The sequence below is a fragment of the Podarcis raffonei genome, chromosome 2 (genome assembly GCF_027172205.1).
Source record: "Podarcis raffonei isolate rPodRaf1 chromosome 2, rPodRaf1.pri, whole genome shotgun sequence".
Lineage (NCBI taxonomy): Eukaryota > Metazoa > Chordata > Lepidosauria > Squamata > Lacertidae > Podarcis > Podarcis raffonei.
This window is the reverse complement of record NC_070603.1, coordinates 1885433-1903626: the sequence shown is the minus strand read 5'-3', so window position 1 is coordinate 1903626 and position 18194 is coordinate 1885433. Positions and strand designations below refer to the sequence as shown.

Below are 18194 nucleotides of genomic sequence, written 5' to 3'. Positions count from 1 at the left end.
GACTGTGATGTGGTTGCAGAACTGTAAAATCACATGCATGGAGTTCCCATTCAGGAGCTGGCATTGCTGCCGCTGGGCAGAGTGTGATCGAGAGAAGAGGCAAAAACCTATTGCCTGGTTATTTGCTTCCCTCACAAGCCTCTTACACCTGAGGTTAAAAAAACACTGCAACACAAGGACAAAACAGGAATTGTTAACAGTTAACAGTGGCAGCAGTCTAGCCCAAACATGGCCCCTTTTAAAAAGTGCTATTGATTTCCAAAGGGAAGCACCTGCTGAATATCAGGGACAAACCAGAGCAGGTTGAATCCTGAGCATCTCTAGTTGGAAAGATCTGGTACAAAATGATGGGAAAGAAAGACCTCTGCTCTGAAATCCCAGAGAGCCATTGCTAATCAGTGTAGATAACAGTAGGCAAGTATAAGGCAGACTCTTCTGCAAGTGGACTTCAGTTCTTAACTTTTGTCTGGATCGTGCCCAGTTCTAGGGCCTTATATCCAATCAGAAATAAGAAGGTAGTAAGAGTCCCTGGCATTTATGCGTAGTTTATGCACTATGTGACCTGAGATTGCAACACACTCCTGGCAACTCTGCACAGAATTTGCCATTTCTTCATCTTTGAAGAGAAGCTAGCAATGCCTGTGTTGTCCTCCTCCCTCTAGCCTTGCTTTGCTCTCATGCACTCTTTGGGTGCATAAGGAGAAGGTGCAGGTGGGGAAGCTTGCCCTGGCAGGCTGCAAAACAACAGGCAAACAGCAAAAGACCTAAAAAAAGAAGTTCCCACACAGCATGGACCTGTCACAACTGTGGGAGGAGATCAGCACAGGTGGCAAATGTCTCGATGTGGGTGGGGAGATAGCATCCCCCAGGTTCCACCCTGGAACCTGCCCTTCCTCTTCCACACACCAAGCCATTATCACTCGCCTCATCTGATTGCAGCAAAGGAGAGATTTGCATCACCCACACAGCTGGGACAGAAGCCACTCGCTCGACAGAAAGGCACAAAGGCTGGGCTGGAGCCTTGTCACTCATGCTCACCTTTGCATATACATCAGGTGTGCTGACACTGGGAGCAAGCTAAGAGGTGTGCACTTGTTATGCAAGCCCTAACTGTCCCAGGGACCGTTACTGAGGACCAGTTTCACCACACAGCAAAAAACAAACAAACAAAACCAACCAACTTGACATTCTGGGTCAGCTAATAAAAAATCTACATGGCAAACTCTGCCACATGCAGCCCAGGAGTTGCTTGGAGGATTATTAGCAGATTTGGAAGATCCACAATGGTTGACAAGGCTACCACATCTGTTCCATGCTGGAAAGAGGATTTGAGCCTGCACTGCCCAGCTCCACATTGTTCCTTAACCTGGGACTCCAGCTCCCATCACCTGCTCTCTGACCACATTGGGTTGACAGGGGTCCATGACACCTGGAGAAAGCACTCTCCCATGTGCCAATTTTGCACACTGAGGAATTGAGGGTGAAAGACAAGTCACGCTCACACCATCCCCACAGAGCCACTGGTGGAGGAACGGGGGCGGGTGGGGGGAGCGCACGCCCCTGGCACCATCAGGGAGGGGGGTTACCATCATGGCCGCCCCCGGGACACGTGCCGTACACCCCCCATTGTGCTAGGTGCCACGCCCCAGTGGGCGGCACGCCACACCCCCAGGACAGACGCCACATCCCCACAGTTGGCGTGCCACACCCCCGCCCCCAGTGCCGGAGCATGCAGCTTCGTCACTGCACAGAGAGTGCTGGTCTGGCACTTTTCTACCATCCCTTTCCAAATCACAGATGAGACATTTGCAGAGTAATAGGCACTTTCCTCCCATTTAGAGTCACGAGGAGCTGGTAGGGGGAATCAGCAGCTTGTGCCTTTGGGCAGAAGAAGGGGGGGCAGCGGAGGAGGAGGGGAACAGTTTCCCAGCAGCAGCTCTAGGTTTAGATTGCAACAGAAGCTCTGGCTAGAATTATGTATGTTTTGTGTTTAAGGGGGTGGGGGCTCACGTCAAAACACACAGAAAACAGAGGGGCAGCTCAGCCCACCTTTTAGGCCACAGTTTAGATGATGGCAGTAAGGGGTAAGCAAGTGTGGTCCATGCATTCACCTCTATTGATCTAGGTACATAGGCTGCCTTTCTATCCCAGCCTTCCTGCAAGTTGTTCAGAGGGGCATACAAGGCTCTCTCCCGATCCTCACAGCAACCCTAAAGAGATTGGTTAGGCTGAGAGCACATGAGTGGCCCAAGGCCACCAAGGAAGAAGGCTGAACCCAGGCCTCCACATGACACTGGACTGCACCTCCCATCATCTTTGACCACTGTCCATGCTTGTCTGGGTCAACAGAGTCCCAACAATATCAGGGTGGACACACACACAGGTTTCCCCATCCCTATTGAACCACTAGGTCACAATGGCTATTACAAAAGACATGCTCTTTGTTGCTTAACCCTGTCAGAATGGCCAGAAATAAAGGTCAGAGCAGAGGTGGGAACAGGCTTTGCTTGGAGTCTGGAGGGGAGGGCATCCAGCATTAAAGTACCTCTTGTTGCAGCTATAGAAGTTAGAGAACTCTACAAAATTCCTCTCTCAAACAGACTCCGTTAATACAGACACAACCCTGTAATTTATAGCTCTCCTGTCAAATGAGCTAGATGATCATGAATTTAAAACATCTGGGCTGGAATCAGTCATGTTCCTCTCCCCCTTCTCTATGTTTACAGCTGTTATTCTTATCTTGCTTCCCTTCCCCACCCTCAAAAGTCTTGAACTCATGACTGCTGTTGGGCAACGTGACTTACTCAACTAGCTGGTGGGCTAAGAATAGATGCCGTCCACGAAATTTCATGTATCCAGGACTGGCACGCTTGGAGCGTAAAAGAGGAATGCTGAAACAGGATGTGGGGAGGAGGCCATGTGCAACATGCATCTCAGAGGCTCAAGAAGGGCCTTCACAGAATAGACACTCTCTGAGGCACACACAGTCTGTGGAGATTGTACGTGTGGAAAGTACAAAGGTTTAGAATTCTTCAGCTAAGAAAGAAAAACTGCTCTTCTTTGAAAGCTGGAATTCTCAGGATATAGTATTCAATGCACCATTTCAAATCCCACATCTCGTGCAGCAAGACTTCAGGAATCCTAAAAGGCGAAAACCACCACCAATGACTAGGGCCTGATTCCACAAGCCCATCAGCTTGGAAGTGGATAGACCTGCATGATCAGAAGGGGCACAGTGAACCAGCACACAGGACACACAGAAACCTCGGACCGGAAGCCCCACGGCCCAACTACTAGAAGCAATCTCTTGCCTCCCACTAGCAGTCCAATAATCAAGGGACGGATGTTTTCCTCTGTGTTTTCTAGCTGCTCCAGATGGCCAACCTTCCTAAGCCCAAAGGACGCACTCCTCCAGAGAGTCACACACCGGGGGGGGTGGGGGTGGGCAGGGGGCAGACGTAGGCTAAGCCACTAACATGAATTTTTACCTTTGTATAATTGGCTAGCTTCTCTGTGAGGGTGTGACCTGGGAAGAGTTATATGGTCTGGAGGGCCGCATTCAGCTCCCAGGCCTAAGGTTCCTCAAGCCTGACTTACGGTAGCCCACAAGGGGGGGGGGTGAGAGGGAGTAGGCAGGAGCCTCCAGGCAGACTTTGCCTCTTGCCGCAAAAGGCTTAAAGCAGGGGTAGGCAACCTAAGGCCGGTGGACCGGATCCGGCCCAATCGCCTTCTCAATCCGGCCCATGGATGGTCCGGGAATCAGTGTGTTTTTACATGAGTAGAATGAGTCCTTTTATTTAAAATGCATTTGGGTTATTTGTGGGGCATAGGAATTCGTTCATTCCTTCCCCCCATATAGTCCAGCCCACCACAAGGTCTGAGGGACAGTGGACCGGTTCATGGCTGAAAAAGGTTGCTGACCCCTGGTTTAAAGGTTATCTGCATGTCCTCCAGCTTTCAGCCCTGGTGAGGCTGGGACTCCACCTGGAGAATGGGGGCCAGTCAGGGTGGTCTACACAGTGGAGGGCTGTGACTAAGACAGTGGCCCAGTTTTAAAACATCAAAACAAAGATGGATCACCATGCATGTAGAATTTCCAGAAATGCACATTTCCCCCCCTGTTTGGAATCAAAAGTCTGCTGAAGCACGAAATTTGTGTATGTGAAAAGGCAGCTTTGACTTTTCCCCCAGAAGCCTGGCCTATAGTGTCAAGCTGAAAATATTTCAATTTATTCCCAATATTTGCATGCATGTGTGTCCCCCTCCCCATCCCCAAAATATCCGTATCTGGAATTATGTATTTCTAGATGCCCAGTGAAAGAAGCTCCCCAGCTGCCTCCCAAAGCCACTTCCTCGGTTTACAGTGTCCATTTGCCAAGCCTGCTCACTTGCTCTACCAGGAACTGCCTACAGGAGTTTTTTTGGAGTGACTGTTTGTTATGCACTCTGTTGCCTCTGAAGAGCATTCAAATAAAACCCAGCAGAAAGGCAGCTGGCAGGCTCAGGTGGCTTTCTGATCTATTATCCAGGCTATAAATAGCTGCTGGAACCCAGATGCCCGGCTTCTAATGGTTCTTGGAAAATTCTCAAGCACACCTTAAAGGGGTGGGAGCAGAGCAATAGCACCTTAACCCTTAGCAGAACAAGGCTTGAAAGCAGAAAATTTTTGGAAATACCGGTAGGTCGCTATGAAATAATCTTTGCCACTGAACAGTTTGGCAGTGAAGCAGAGGCAAGAATGCTGAAAGTACAAGAAAACAGCTAGCAATGATTTCAGCTCTGATTCTACACTGGGGCTACAGTTTATTAAAATTATTATTTCAACTAGCAAACAGCCTTTTCAATTGCACCCCGGTTCCTATCACCATAATTCTGAAACCAGATCATGTTTTTGTGGGGGGGGGGGAGAGAAGAGGGTGAATCATATATCCTTTCCCTCTGTTTTGTATGCACTGTAGTCTCTTTGGGGCAAAGACTGCCAATGTTGGGAGATCTCATGCCTGACAGAGCATGGCAAGTTCAAGGATTAAGGGAATGAAAAGGACACGGGTTATAGACAGCAATGTTTTTCCAAACATTCTACAAAGAAGACTTTAAACATAGGCTGCCTGCTGAGGAACATTGCACAGGACGTTGGGACCACATTTTAGGGCACATACTTGGTTTCACACAAAGCACTGGCCAGGACAGCTGGATCTCCTCACTGGCCCAAGTGAACTGAGTGTACAGCTTACAGGAAAAAATCAGTGCTGGTATAGCATATATTTAAAGAACATGAGTTCCCCCTAAGAATTTTGGGAATTGGAGTTTGTTATGGAGGCTGGGAACTGTAGCTCTGTGGAGTTCCCAGGATTCTTTCATGAAGGCTCGTGCTTTAAATGTATAGTGTATACACAGCCTGAGCTACAAATCTTGCCATGAAAACACTGGGTGGCTTTATGTCAGCCATTCTTTCTTAAGTCTCAGCCCCCGCCCCATCTGGAAAAGGAAGGGCAGGGATAATAATTCTGACTTAGTTTACAGGGCTGTTGTTTGAGGTTGCTCAAAGGTTCACAAATTATGAGAACAAGAAAGAAAAAACAGAAAATATAGGGTGAAATTGATCCGAAACTACAACTGAGGTCAGTGTTCGAAATTAGCCAGGCATATTTTGCACCTGCCTATCGACCACTTGCAACCGAGTGAAGATGCCTGGGCACCAGGATGGGGCACAACATCTCAACCATCAGGAGGTGCATAACTGAGGGATCATTGGATCTTGACTGTTTTTACACACCAACACCCCATCATGTAGAATTCCATCAGTTATATTTTATCTGCACAATTGGAATAAATTTCAGGAACCAAAATGCTTTTTCTGTGTAGCCAGAGCAGGAGCAGACACCATTAAGAAAAGGATATGTGGACCATCCCTGGATCAAGTGCTTTTTCTTCTTTAAGTTCTCAAAGTTTTTAACCTGGCTCAAGATTGTCATCTGAACTAGGAAGATGTTTCACTGAGAATCTACCACAGTCAGTCCATCATTTGAAAAATAAAACTTTAGTGTTGTCTTGCCCCAAAATGGCAGTATGGCATTCTCTTTTGGCAAGTGTAACCTTGGTTTAAGGAGCCACGGGGCACCTGGCTTGCATATCTGAGCTTCCAACACTGAGGCGGAAGATAGAAGTGTCCCACTTTTGACTGCAGGTGGGGAAATCACATGCCTGAATGCTTTGCCATGGGGCAGTGGAGAGGAAAGGGAAACCCTATATAAGGAAAGCAGATGAGTATAGCAAGGCCATCCAGTTTTTGATGTTTGTTTTTTGAATAAAGGGAAGAATTTAATAGTCTCTCCCACCCCACCGAAAGGTAACAAGGAGTTTGAAATGGTACAGTCCAGGAGCAGCTGTACCACCTGAGCTGCATATTTGAAGAGGAAGGCGTGTGGCTGGGTGGTAGACACAGAGCAAGAAGCACGGATTAGCTGCAGCTCCCTGTGAAACAAGGCAGATATCCCCCTCCACTTATCTGGCATACAGGCAGATAAATAGTAAGCCATTGCCCCAGTGTGAAAAGAGGAGACTAATCTCTGAATGCCAGAAGCTTTGACTGACCCTCCTCTCACTTGAGACTTCAGCAAATGCCTCTTGAACATTTTCCAAAAAATGTAAACGTACCCATGATGAAAGCAGAGGTTGCTCAGGAGCAAAGCTGTATGCCAGTTCCCCCAGCCCCACCCACCCAAATAGCACAAGAGTACATGAATTTCACAGGTCTGGCTATTAATACAAGCACAAAATAAAATGATGACAGAGAGGAAAGTTGAGCAGTGTTTTCCACCATTTCATCCATTTTCAGCACCTCTTTTGTGGAATTCAGCAGATTTAGGTTGCCATCGTCCCGTCACGTGTGCACACGCCGGAGGTTCCTTCTGAACCAATGATGTGCTCAATGATGTGCAAAGGCAGGACTCAGAGCTTCTTGTAGTGCAAGTCCCACAAGGCAATCGCAGACACCAGACACAACACTGAGCAGGAGCTTCTGACGCATTTTCCTTACGGAATCGCCATGGCAGTGGAATTCCCCACTGGAACTCTGGCACTAAAACACCACCCACAGGAGCACATGGAATAGATCAGTGCGTGGGGCAGCACTCCTAAGCCAAAATCTAGTTGCCTCTCTCTGCAAGGGACCTTAACCAGTACCAGCCTCACCCCCAAAGTCAGTAGTTTCCCTAGCAAATTGGATCAGGTCCTCCAAATGTTGGACTCCAACTCTAATCAGTCCCAGCCGGCATGGCCAACAGACCAGACGCAGACCTGGCTAGCTTCAGTAAGACTGCTACATCATGTGCCCTCCAATCATCGCTTTGACACATTACAATTAAACACCAGTGATTTCTGAGCTTCTGCACCACTCACATACACATCCCAAATCTTTTTTAAAATGTATTTTTATTAAAGATTTTCTTGATTTACAAAAGTATATGTAATGTCTGTCTCTCGTATTTTTACCATGTAACATTTTTACAAATCAGTTTCATTTGTTGAGACATTAGGAAGAATAGGGGGAAAGAGGTGGAGGGGGGGAGATGGGTGGGGGTGGGGTAGGGTGATGTTTCTATTTTGCTTACTATGTGAGGGGTTTGGTGTCAGCGTTGCTTGTGCAGGTTCTCTGCTGTTCACTTGTGTTCCTTTGGTGGTGAAAGAGGTTGGGGTTGGCCTAGGGTGTGGCTGTCATTTGTGATTGGCTGTGGTGGTCTTTGTTTCATGTGTGAGTGGGGTGGGTGGGTACACACTCCAAATCTGAAATGAGGTTGGGACCACCATACACTGAGGACCAGGTGCACACAGATCTTGTCTGAGGCCTAGCCAGGAATAAAGTTATAAACTCAAACAAAAAAGCAGCCATCTCCTGGTTGGACTGCCTGGTCAGGATTGCACACGGAGGCCCAGAGCAAGTGTACCCGGCTGCCCTCTCCTCTGCACGGGCTGATCCAAGAACTCTCCTCTGCACGGGCTGATCCAAGTTGGAACTCAACCTAAAGGCTGCTTCACCTTGCAATCAGGGCTGAGAGGGAATTGGGGTGCTTAAAACTTTAATTGCACAGCCATTTCCCCCTCCACATCATAGACCTTTGCAAAAAAAAACCTGCCATGGTGCAAAGAAAGGACAGGGAGCACCTTTAACTGTTGCACGCCAAAATCCCCTCTACTAAATAACTATTAAAAGTGCAGGAGCCTCCTGTCCCCTTTTTGTATCTAGCTAGCTCAACCACCACTCATGAGAAGGGTTTAAAAAGCTCTGTGGAAAAGATGGATTTGTCTGATGCTGCTCGTCAAAAGCCTGTTGAGATACCCACACCTGTTAGAGCAGGTAAGGGACCCTGCGGCCCTCCAAGTTCTGCTGGACTACAATTCCCCTTCCTTTCTTCATGCTCCTGGGTGGCATGCATCAGGCTGCTGTATGGGTCTGTCCCTGACTCTAGAAAACACAAAATAGATCCAGTAACCTGAATCAAAATATGGATGGTATAGATCAGGATGAGATAACAGGCAAAGATGAGCAAGGCCTCAAAAGAGAGGAGTCATAAATCTTATTTGGTGAGAAAGATGGGAGAGGGCTCATCCTGCACCTTTAGGAATTGCATATCAAGGGTGGTGGTGGGGGAGGCGAGAATATTACTAGGTGGGGCATATCTCACCCAAGTGCTGCTGAGATGGAAGAAATTCACCTTCTGGAATTCTTTCTTCTCTGAAAAGCACAAACGCACACTCTAGAATTTGACTTCATTCCAAAATTAAAGGCAAAATCTTACACGTGTTCAGTGGGGCTTACTCCCAGGTTAAGTGTTAAGTATAAAATTACAGCCTTAAGTTCTTAAGAGATATAAACAAGTCAGAGTGATACAGAGGTCAACAACACCTACACCCGGGATAAACCTATCTGGTGGGACTGAAATCCTAAAAATGTTTGATAATGTAAGAGAAAAATAGTGGATTTCCAACCTCTCTCGTTTTCTGGTTTTTTTCTTCTACATGTCAGATGGAAACACTAAAAGCACCAGAATGGTACAACCTCAGCCAGGAAGTGCTTGAAATCTTCTACCCAGTTTCCAGAGTAGATATCTTAGAACCAGGGCTGCCAACCTTTTGGAGCCCATGTGCACTGGACACACCCTGCAACCAAGTGCACACCACAACTTACTCTACTGGCTCCAACACAATGTCTTCATTCAAGCTGCTTTCAAGAGGAGGGGGGAGATGCAGGGAAGTGAATCCTGTGGGCATCAGAGAAGACCTCTGTGGGGGCTTGTGTGTCCATGGGTGCCCCGTTAGAGATCACCAGCTTTAAATGTGTGTGTCCTGACTCTGGAAGGAGAGAAACCAAAGTCCCTTAAGCCCTTGATCACACGCAGAAAGTAGAATGGGACTGTGCACATAAGCCTGTCCTTGGCTGTAGGCAGCAAGGCTTCTGAATACCAGTTGCTGGAAACCTCCGGAGGGGAGAGTTGCTCTTGCACTCAGGTGCTGCTTGTGAGTTTCCTAATGGCATCTGGTTGGCCGCTGTGAGAAGAGAATGCTGGGCTAGATGGACCATTGGCTTGACCGAGCCACGCTTTTGTTATGTTCCTATGAGGGCTGCACATTCAGCAAAAGGGTGGCTATGCATGAGCAACTGCTCATCTACGGATGCTGCAAATAACTGAAGACCCCACTCATTCAGAGGTCACGACTGCATGGACCACCTACACAACAGTAGTCATGTTCTTAACATGGAACCACAGCTCCATGGTGGAGAATCTGCTTTGCATGCAGAAAACCCCAGGTTCAGACTCTGGCATATCCAAGTACCTGCCCATCAGTGAAGGTAGACAATACAGTTGCTAGATGGGCCAATGGTTTACCTCATGATATAGTAGTTTCCTATGAGCCGCTGCTCACAACTATCCACCCCTTTTGTCCATATTGAACATATAAACATCAAGAGACAGCACCAATGGTGCAGTTACACTCAACCCCACAGCACAGAGGGAGAACCTGCAGGCCTCCAGGTGTTGCTGAATCCCCAATACCTATCAGCCCCAGCCAATGAGGATGATGGGAGCTGGAATCTGCCAGAATCTGGAGGGTCAAACTTTCCTTCATTCCTGCCCTACAATGCAAATAACATGAGAAAAAGGTTCTCATGCCCATTGAATGTCGCCAGGTCCGTTGCTCAACCATACTCCCTCAAATTGTTAACATCCCGAAAGAGAGGTCCTCCTCACATTTTGAGGACTCTTGCTCCTGACCATTTCACAAACTTCAAACAGATTGCACTCAGGTGCCCATGACAACAACCTAACAAAGTATCACATTCAGAGGTGGGTGCATACTAACTACCAAAGCCTGAAGTATGTTGACATTTCATCTGCACCAAGTCATAAGATCAAGTATAGGGACAAGACCGTGAGCTTATCAACACTTACCTTTTGCCTCTGCACTTTCTAGGCACAGCCTGCACTTTCAAGTTCCGGGTCCGAGTGCTCTATTTTGGCTCTGAAGCTTTCCCCACAAAAATCCACTCTTCACCGCTGCATCGCACCAAATTGCAATTCACAGAAAACTTGAATTGCTGTTTGTTGCCCTTCAGCTTTAAAGAGTGAGTTATCATGGCAAAAGCTCCGGGGCGAAAAGAAGAGTGCTCCAGTGTGGACTGGGAAACCACAGACCTGTGCTCAGAAAGTGTGTGGCAAAAGTTAACTATGGATAAGGCCTGAGACACAATCAGACAGACAGACACCTCAAGACTGCGAAGACAGCTAAGCTGTGCTGCTTTGACCTGTTGTGAGCACAATGGAAAGTCCCCAAGTGATTCTTACCTCCAAAAGGATGGTGAATGAGGATGAAAGGAGCACCACCAGCGCATCATGAACCATCTCTTTACATCCAGAGCTTCTCAGAGACATTTCTAACTTGGGCTGTGGGTGGGTGTGCAGAGGCTTTAAAGCTACACTTTATTAAATGTGTTGAGCAAGCTGGAACTCATCCAAAGGCCAACTAGTGCCACCCATTGCTTCAGCCAAAGCAGCACTGCTCCCTCGTGGGAACCAGGAATAGATCGCCAGGTCTTCATGCAGACCTGGGGCCTGGCCCTTAAAAGCCCCCAAGGCCCCAAGAACCTAGGAAACTGCCTCATACCAAGTCCATCTAACTAATATTGTCCATGCTGACTGACAGCAACTCTGCAGGGTTTCAGGCAGGGGATATTCCCAGCCCTACCTGGAGACGCCAGGGATTGAGCCTGCATGCAAAGCAGATACTCCACCACTGAGCTGTACAACCCTTTCCCGAGTGTAAAGGCCATGCCATGTCCCAGTTTAAGCTGCAGATTTCAGATAAATTGAAAAGCAGGATGCTGAGAACAACTTAGGCAAAACTAGTCTGTGTCCACAGGTAGATAAATGCAATGGGGCGAGGAGAGAGATTTGCAATCAAGCAATATATATATAAACCGTTTTGAAAACACAAGACACATTTTTAAAAATACCATCTGCTGTATGCGACACTTAATCTCAGCGTTATGGGCTTGAGCCCCACAATGAACCAAAGATTCCTGCATTGCAGGAGGTTGGACTAGATAAACCCTTGTGGTCTTTCCAGCTCTACGATTCTATATACCACATTACTGGGGAAGGAGGATTGGGAGGAAGCAAAAGGATCTAGACAACTCACGCCAGTGAGCCAAGCCGCAATGAACAACGTCAAAGCCATGCACCCAAAGAACATGTAACGGGGCGCAATGACACTCCGGGCAACATCGCGCGCCTTAAAGGGGGGGCGGAGGCTGGGGAAAGAGATGAACCACCAGGAAGCCACGAGAACACGGGCAGTCTGACCTGGCGTTCATTGGAAGCCCCAGTAACTTGTGAGAGTCTTCCCTCGAAGTCCACGCGTCATTGCGACTGCAGCCCCGGGCTCTCAACAAACCTTGCCCTCGGCACAGCACGCGGCCTCTCCGCCTCCCGTCGGCGGAGAAAGAGAAAGGAAAGTCAAGCCTCCGCCTCCCCTTTCTCTTTCTCGCGGGCGGTCCGGCCAAGTCCCTCGCCTTGTCACACACACACACAGGCCGAGTCACGCGGGGGGGGGGGGGAGAGATGCAAAAAATAGCTTCTGCGGGCCTCGCCTTCTCCCTCCTTTCCCTTTCTGCCGCGCATCCCCGGCAAACCGCCGTCTCCCTTTGCGCCCTTCGCAAGCGCAGCCGCGCGGGCAGCCGGCACCCCTCCGCCCTCAGGGCGCAGTCGGCCGACCCGCCCTGGCCGGAGAGTCGCCCCCGGCGCGCCGCTGCTCGCGCCTTACCTTGGCTGGAGGCCCCGCGGTCGCCGTCGGCGCTCACGCCCTTCTCGCCGTCTGCTGCTCGCCCTTTAAGTCCATCTGCGGAGGAGAAAAGAGAATCGGCGTCGTGAGTGGCGCTGCTGCTGCTGCTGCCCAGCGCAGGGTGCAGTCCGGGCATGGGGGGGCTCTGCTTCCGCCGGCTGCCTCCCTCGGGCAGGGAGCGCACCGGGAGCCCCGTCGAGCCCGCCTGCGGAGCTCACATCCACGGCTCCGCGCGGACCAGCGAGCCGGCTGCTCCCGCGGCCATCAAGCCCGCGCTGCTTTTGTCCTTCGCGGCGGAGAGAAAGTCGAGCTCAGCGGCGGGGCTCGGCGATCCCGGCCCGCTCCATCCCTCGGCAGCCGCGGGCGGATCCACCTGCGCCCGGCCCCGAGTCTCCCTGCCCGCTCTCTTCACACCCCCCGACGGCAGCGAGCGCAGCGAAGGCGGCGGGGGAGGAGCCGGCGAACAAGAAGGAACAGCGGGATGGAAACGGGGGGGGGGCGCAAGAGAAAGAAAGAAACCACACGGGAGGGGGCGGGGGAGCCGCATTGTTCGCCAGGGGCGCTCGCGATTGGCGCAAGCGGAGCCAAGAGGCGGGCTGACGGAAAGTTTGCTGTTCAAGCGCTCCATCTGGTGCCGGGATCTCGGGCGCGGAGCCCCGTCGCCAGCGGCTCCAAAGCTTTTCTTGTCCTGGGCCGGACTTTTAGAATAAAAATTTGCTGGAGCCACACCGAATTAATTACTGAGAAGAAATACACGGGGGGAAAGAAGCTACTTGATTCCTTGACTGATAATATTTAACCCAACTACTTTATAAAACGATCATGGGTCATCCAGAAAGTACAAAAGAAAGCAGCTCCATAAGGACACGAATCATTCCCAAAATATTATTATATATGAGTCTCTGACATGTGCACCATAAGTACGTACAATCCCAATGACAGCTGTGAACTTGCCTCTAGCCGGGTAATCTCATGCATATTAGGTCTCCTTTGAGACAAACACGCATCAAGATAAAGAAGCCTCTCTGAACTTTCATGTTTGTTCCCTGTTCACAACATCACGTCAAGGAGAACTGCGGAAGAATAGCCAATGCTCCTGAGAGAGGCAGGGATACTGTTATCTGTTTGTATATCCCAAAATTTATTTTGATACTATATGATATGACTCGATACTATACAACCCAGAGCACACACTGATTCCCACACCCACCTCAAACTGAATTTAATTTAATTTAGGGTTGCCATATTCTGAAGAGCAAAAAAGAGGACACATTTGCTGACTTCTACGGTTTGAATCCCCCGCAACGGGGTGAGCTCCCGTTGCTTGGTCCCTGCTCCTGCCAACCTAGCAGTTCGAAAGCACGTCAAGTGCAAGTAGATAAATAGGTACCGCTCCGGTTTGCCAGAAGCGGCTTCGTCATGCTGGCCACATGACCCAGAAGCTGTACGCCGGCTCCCTCGGCCAATAAAGCGAGATGAGCGCCGCAACCCCAGAGTCGGCCACGACTGGACCTAACGGTCAGGGGTCCCTTTACCTTTACCTTTACATTTAACTATGGATTCCTATGACAAGAAGTAGGAGGCCCAGGGTTCGCTCTGATTGTTTAGAAATACGCAATCGCTTTGAGGTCCTTTCCCCTAGCATGGAAGACGAAGAGCAGACTCCATTTGAGGATCTCTCCCTCATTACAGTCGATCAGGTATATGAAGACGAGCAGCAAAGGCAGTCCTCAGGGAATGTGCAGGCGACCTTGGAACGGACAGCTCACGGAAGAACCCCGACCAGACCTAAGAGGAGGCGTGTAGTGGTGATAGGGGATTCCCTACTGAGGGGAACAGAAGCAGTGATCTGTGGGCCTGACAAGATGTCTCGGGAAGTGTGCTGTCTCCCCGGGGCTAAGATCCAAGATGTAACTGAACGACTGCAAGGAATCATAAAACCCACTGACAAATACCCCTTCCTCTTGGTTCATGTGGGAACCAATGACACTGCAAGCAATAGCCTCCAGAAGATCAAAAGAGATTACGAGGCTCTGGGCAGGAAACTGAAGCAATTAAATGCACAAATTGTCATCTCATCTGTCCTCCCAGTTGAACGACGTGGCCCAGGGAGAGAGGGAAAAATAGTGGAAGTGAACAACTGGCTTCGCAAATGGTGTAAACAGGAACGGTTTGGATTCTTAGATCACGGAATGCAGTTTCTTGAAGATGGACTTCTGGCAAGCGATGGGCTGCACCTCACAACGGTTGGGAGGAATGTTTTTGCAAAAAATCTCAGAAACCTCATCAGGAGGGCTTTAAACTGACTAATGTGGGGGAGGGAGACAGTGCTCCTGAAGGTAGGAGTCTATCAATTGATGAAGATGATCATCCAAATGTCATAGACCGAATGGAGCAAACAGCACGCAGACCTAGTGGTGGGAGGAAAAAATCCTTAAATAAGAGACACGGGGGAATGATTAATGGACTTCAATGTCTGTACACTAATGCGCAAAGTATGGGAAATAAACAAGATGAGCTTGAGCTCTTGGTACAGCAAACTAAATATGACATAATAGGAATCACTGAAACCTGGTGGGATAAGTCCCACGATTGGAATGTAATAATGGAGGGATACAATCTATTTCAGAGAAACAGACCAGACAAGAAAGGAGGAGGAGTGGCGTTATATGTCAGGGATGTGTATACCTGTGAAGAGATCCAAGATTTAGAACCTCAAAGCCAAAGTGAGAGCATTTGGGTCAAAATTAAGGGAGAGAAGAATAACAGTGACCTCATTGTGGGAGTTTACTATAGATCCCCAAGCCAAACGGAGGACATAGATGATGCCTTCCTGGAACAGATGGCCAAGCATGCAAAAGGAAGGGAGATAGTAGTAATGGGGGACTTCAATTACCCGGATATTTGTTGGATGTCAAACTCAGCCAAGAGCATAAGGTCAAACAGATTCCTCACTGGCCTTGCAGACAACTTCATTGTCCAGAAAGTGGGAGAAGCAACAAGAGGAACAGCCATTTTAGATCTGGTCCTAACCAATGTTGATGACCTGGTTAGTGGGGTAGAAGTGGAAGGATCATTAGGCGCGAGTGATCATGCTCTTCTGAAGTTTACTATACAGCGGAAAGGAGCAGCCAAGCATACTAGGACTCAATTTCTCGACTTTAAGAAAGCCAACTTCATAAAACTTAGGGAAGTGCTTGGTGAGATCCCATGGACAGTAATACTAAAAGGAAAGGGAGTTCATGATGGCTGGGAGTTTGTTAAGAGGGAGATAGTAAAAGCACAACTTCAGGCAATACCAATGAGACGGAAACATGGAAGGTGCCTAAAGAAGCCAGGGTGGCTATCTAAAGAACTTTTAACTGAGTTAAGATTAAAAAAGGATGTGTACAAAAAATGGAAAAGGGGGGAAACCACCAAAGAGGAATTCAAACAAATAGCCAGCACGTGTAGACACAAAGTCAGAAAAGCTAAAGCACAGAATGAACTCAGGCTTGCTAGAGAGGTTAAAAGCAACAAAAAAGGCTTTTATGGGTATGTTCGTAGCAAAAGGAAGAACAAAGAAACAGTGGGGTCACTCAGAGGAGAAGATGGTGCAATGCAAACAGGGGACACAGAAAGGGCTGAACTCCTCAATGCCTTCTTTGCCTCAGTCTTCTCCGATAAAGAAAACAATGCCCGACCTGAAGAATTTGGAGCAAATGATTCAGCAGAGGAAACACAGCCCAGAATAACTAAGGAGATAGTACAAGAATACTTGGCTAGTCTAGATGTATTCAAGTCTCCAGGGCCAGATGAACTGCATCCAAGAGTATTAAAAGAACTGGCAGATGTGATTTCAGAACCACTGGCAGTCATCTTTGAGAATTCCTGGAGAACAGGCGAAGTCCCGGCAGACTGGAGGAGGGCAAATGTTGTCCCTATTTTCAAAAAGGGGAAAAGAGAGGACCCAAATAATTACCGCCCAGTCAGTCTGACATCAATACCAGGGAAGATTCTGGAGCAGATCATTAAGCAAACAGTCTGTGAGCACCTAGAAAGGAATGCTGTGATCACCAATAGTCAGCATGGATTTCTGAAAAATAAGTCATGTCAGACTAACCTGATCTCATTTTTTGACAGAATTACAAGCCTGGTAGATGAAGGGAACGCAGTGGATGTAGCCTACCTTGATTTCAGCAAGGCATTTGACAAGGTGCCCCATGATATTCTTGTAAAGAAGCTGGTAAAATGCGGTCTTGACTATGCTACCACTCAGTGGATTTGTAACTGGCTGACTGACCGAACCCAAAGGGTGCTCATCAATGGTACCTCTTCATCCTGGAGAAGAGTGACTAGTGGGGTGCCACAGGGTTCTGTCTTGGGCCCGGTCTTATTCAACATCTTTATCAACGACTTGGATGATGGACTTAAGGGCATCCTGATCAAATTTGCAGATGACACCAAACTGGGAGGGGTGGCTAACACCCCAGAGGACAGGATCACACTTCAAAACGACCTTGACAGATTAGAGAACTGGGCCAAAACAAACAAGATGAATTTTAACAGGGAGAAATGTAAAGTATTGCACTTGGGCAAAAAAAATGAGAGGCACAAATACAAGATGGGTGACACCTGGCTTGAGAGCACTACATGTGAAAAGGATCTAGGAGTCTTGGTTGACCACAAACTTGACATGAGCCAGCAGTGTGACGCGGCAGCTAAAAAAGCCAATGCAATTCTGGGCTGCATCAATAGGAGTATAGCATCTAGATCAAGGGAAGTAATAGTGCCACTGTATTCTGCTCTGGTCAGACCTCACCTGGAGTACTGTGTCCAGTTCTGGGCACCACAGTTCAAGAAGGACATTGACAAACTGGAACGTGTCCAGAGGAGGGCAACCAAAATGGTCAAAGGCCTGGAAACGATGCCTTATGAGGAACGGCTAAGGGAGCTGGGCATGTTTAGCCTGGAGAAGAGGAGGTTAAGGGGTGATATGATAGCCATGTTCAAATATATAAAAGGATGTCACATAGAGGAGGGAGAAAGGTTGTTTTCTGCTGCTCCAGAGAAGCGGACACGGAGCAATGGATCCAAACTACAAGAAAGAAGATTCCACCTAAACATTAGGAAGAACTTCCTGACAGTAAGAGCTGTTCGACAGTGGAATTTGCTGCCAAGGAGTGTGGTGGAGTCTCCTTCTTTGGAGGTCTTTAAGCAGAGGCTTGACAACCATATGTCAGGAGTGCTCTGATGGTGTTTCCTGCTTGGCAGGGGGTTGGACTCGATGGCCCTTGTGGTCTCTTCCAACTCTATGATTCTGTGATTCTGTGATTCTGTGAACTCTATCCACGAAAAAGAGGACATGTCTTGGAAAAAGAGGACACATGGCAACCCAAGCCAGCCCAAGACATTTGGCTACCTGATGTGAATGACAAAAGAATGCCCCTCCCTGCCAGGGAATGAGGAGTCAGTGAACAATATTGGGTTATAGTTGGGTTGTTTTTATTTTGATCATGTATTTTGTGGTTTTATATTCTGATTTTATTCTGTAAATCTCCCTGAGACCTCTGGGTATAGGGCAGTATAATAATAATAATAAATACATACTCCCAACTTGGTGCCCTCACAGACTTGCTTTAGCCTTCATTTTGTGTATGGCATGTTTATCCTCCCCCCCCCCATCTTTCTCCCTCAAGTAGAACTAAAGTTATTTCTTTGGTTATGTAAGTCTGCATTTAGCCTCCCCCCCCCTAAATGTCATAAACTTTTTACAATACCTGTGTTGTTTCTATTCCCTTGTTTAAAATAAAAAGATTTTTTTTAAAAAAAACACCAAACAAACACAAAACGGGCACTGCTTTAACAAAGTACCA

General features: G+C 48.2%; 1 protein-coding gene across 5 annotated transcripts in view; it reads right to left on the bottom strand.

Moving 5' to 3' along the window:
- HDAC7 (histone deacetylase 7) overlaps nucleotides 1-18194 on the bottom strand; it is a 202747-nt gene that overhangs the window by 115575 nt on the left and 68978 nt on the right. For 3 of the 5 annotated variants that reach the window (XM_053369518.1, XM_053369564.1, XM_053369571.1), the window contains exons 1-2: nucleotides 12862-12982; nucleotides 12322-12396 (exon numbers count right to left, since the gene is read on the bottom strand). The exons of 1 other annotated variant lie outside the window; for it this stretch is intronic. In XM_053369518.1, coding sequence (XP_053225493.1) covers nucleotides 12322-12396; nucleotides 12862-12967 — 181 coding nt within the window. In that variant the 5' untranslated portion in view covers nucleotides 12968-12982. Of the gene's footprint in view, nucleotides 1-12321; nucleotides 12397-12861; nucleotides 12983-18194 lie in introns of those variants that run through there. One more of the 5 variants, XM_053369528.1, reaches the window with a different exon arrangement.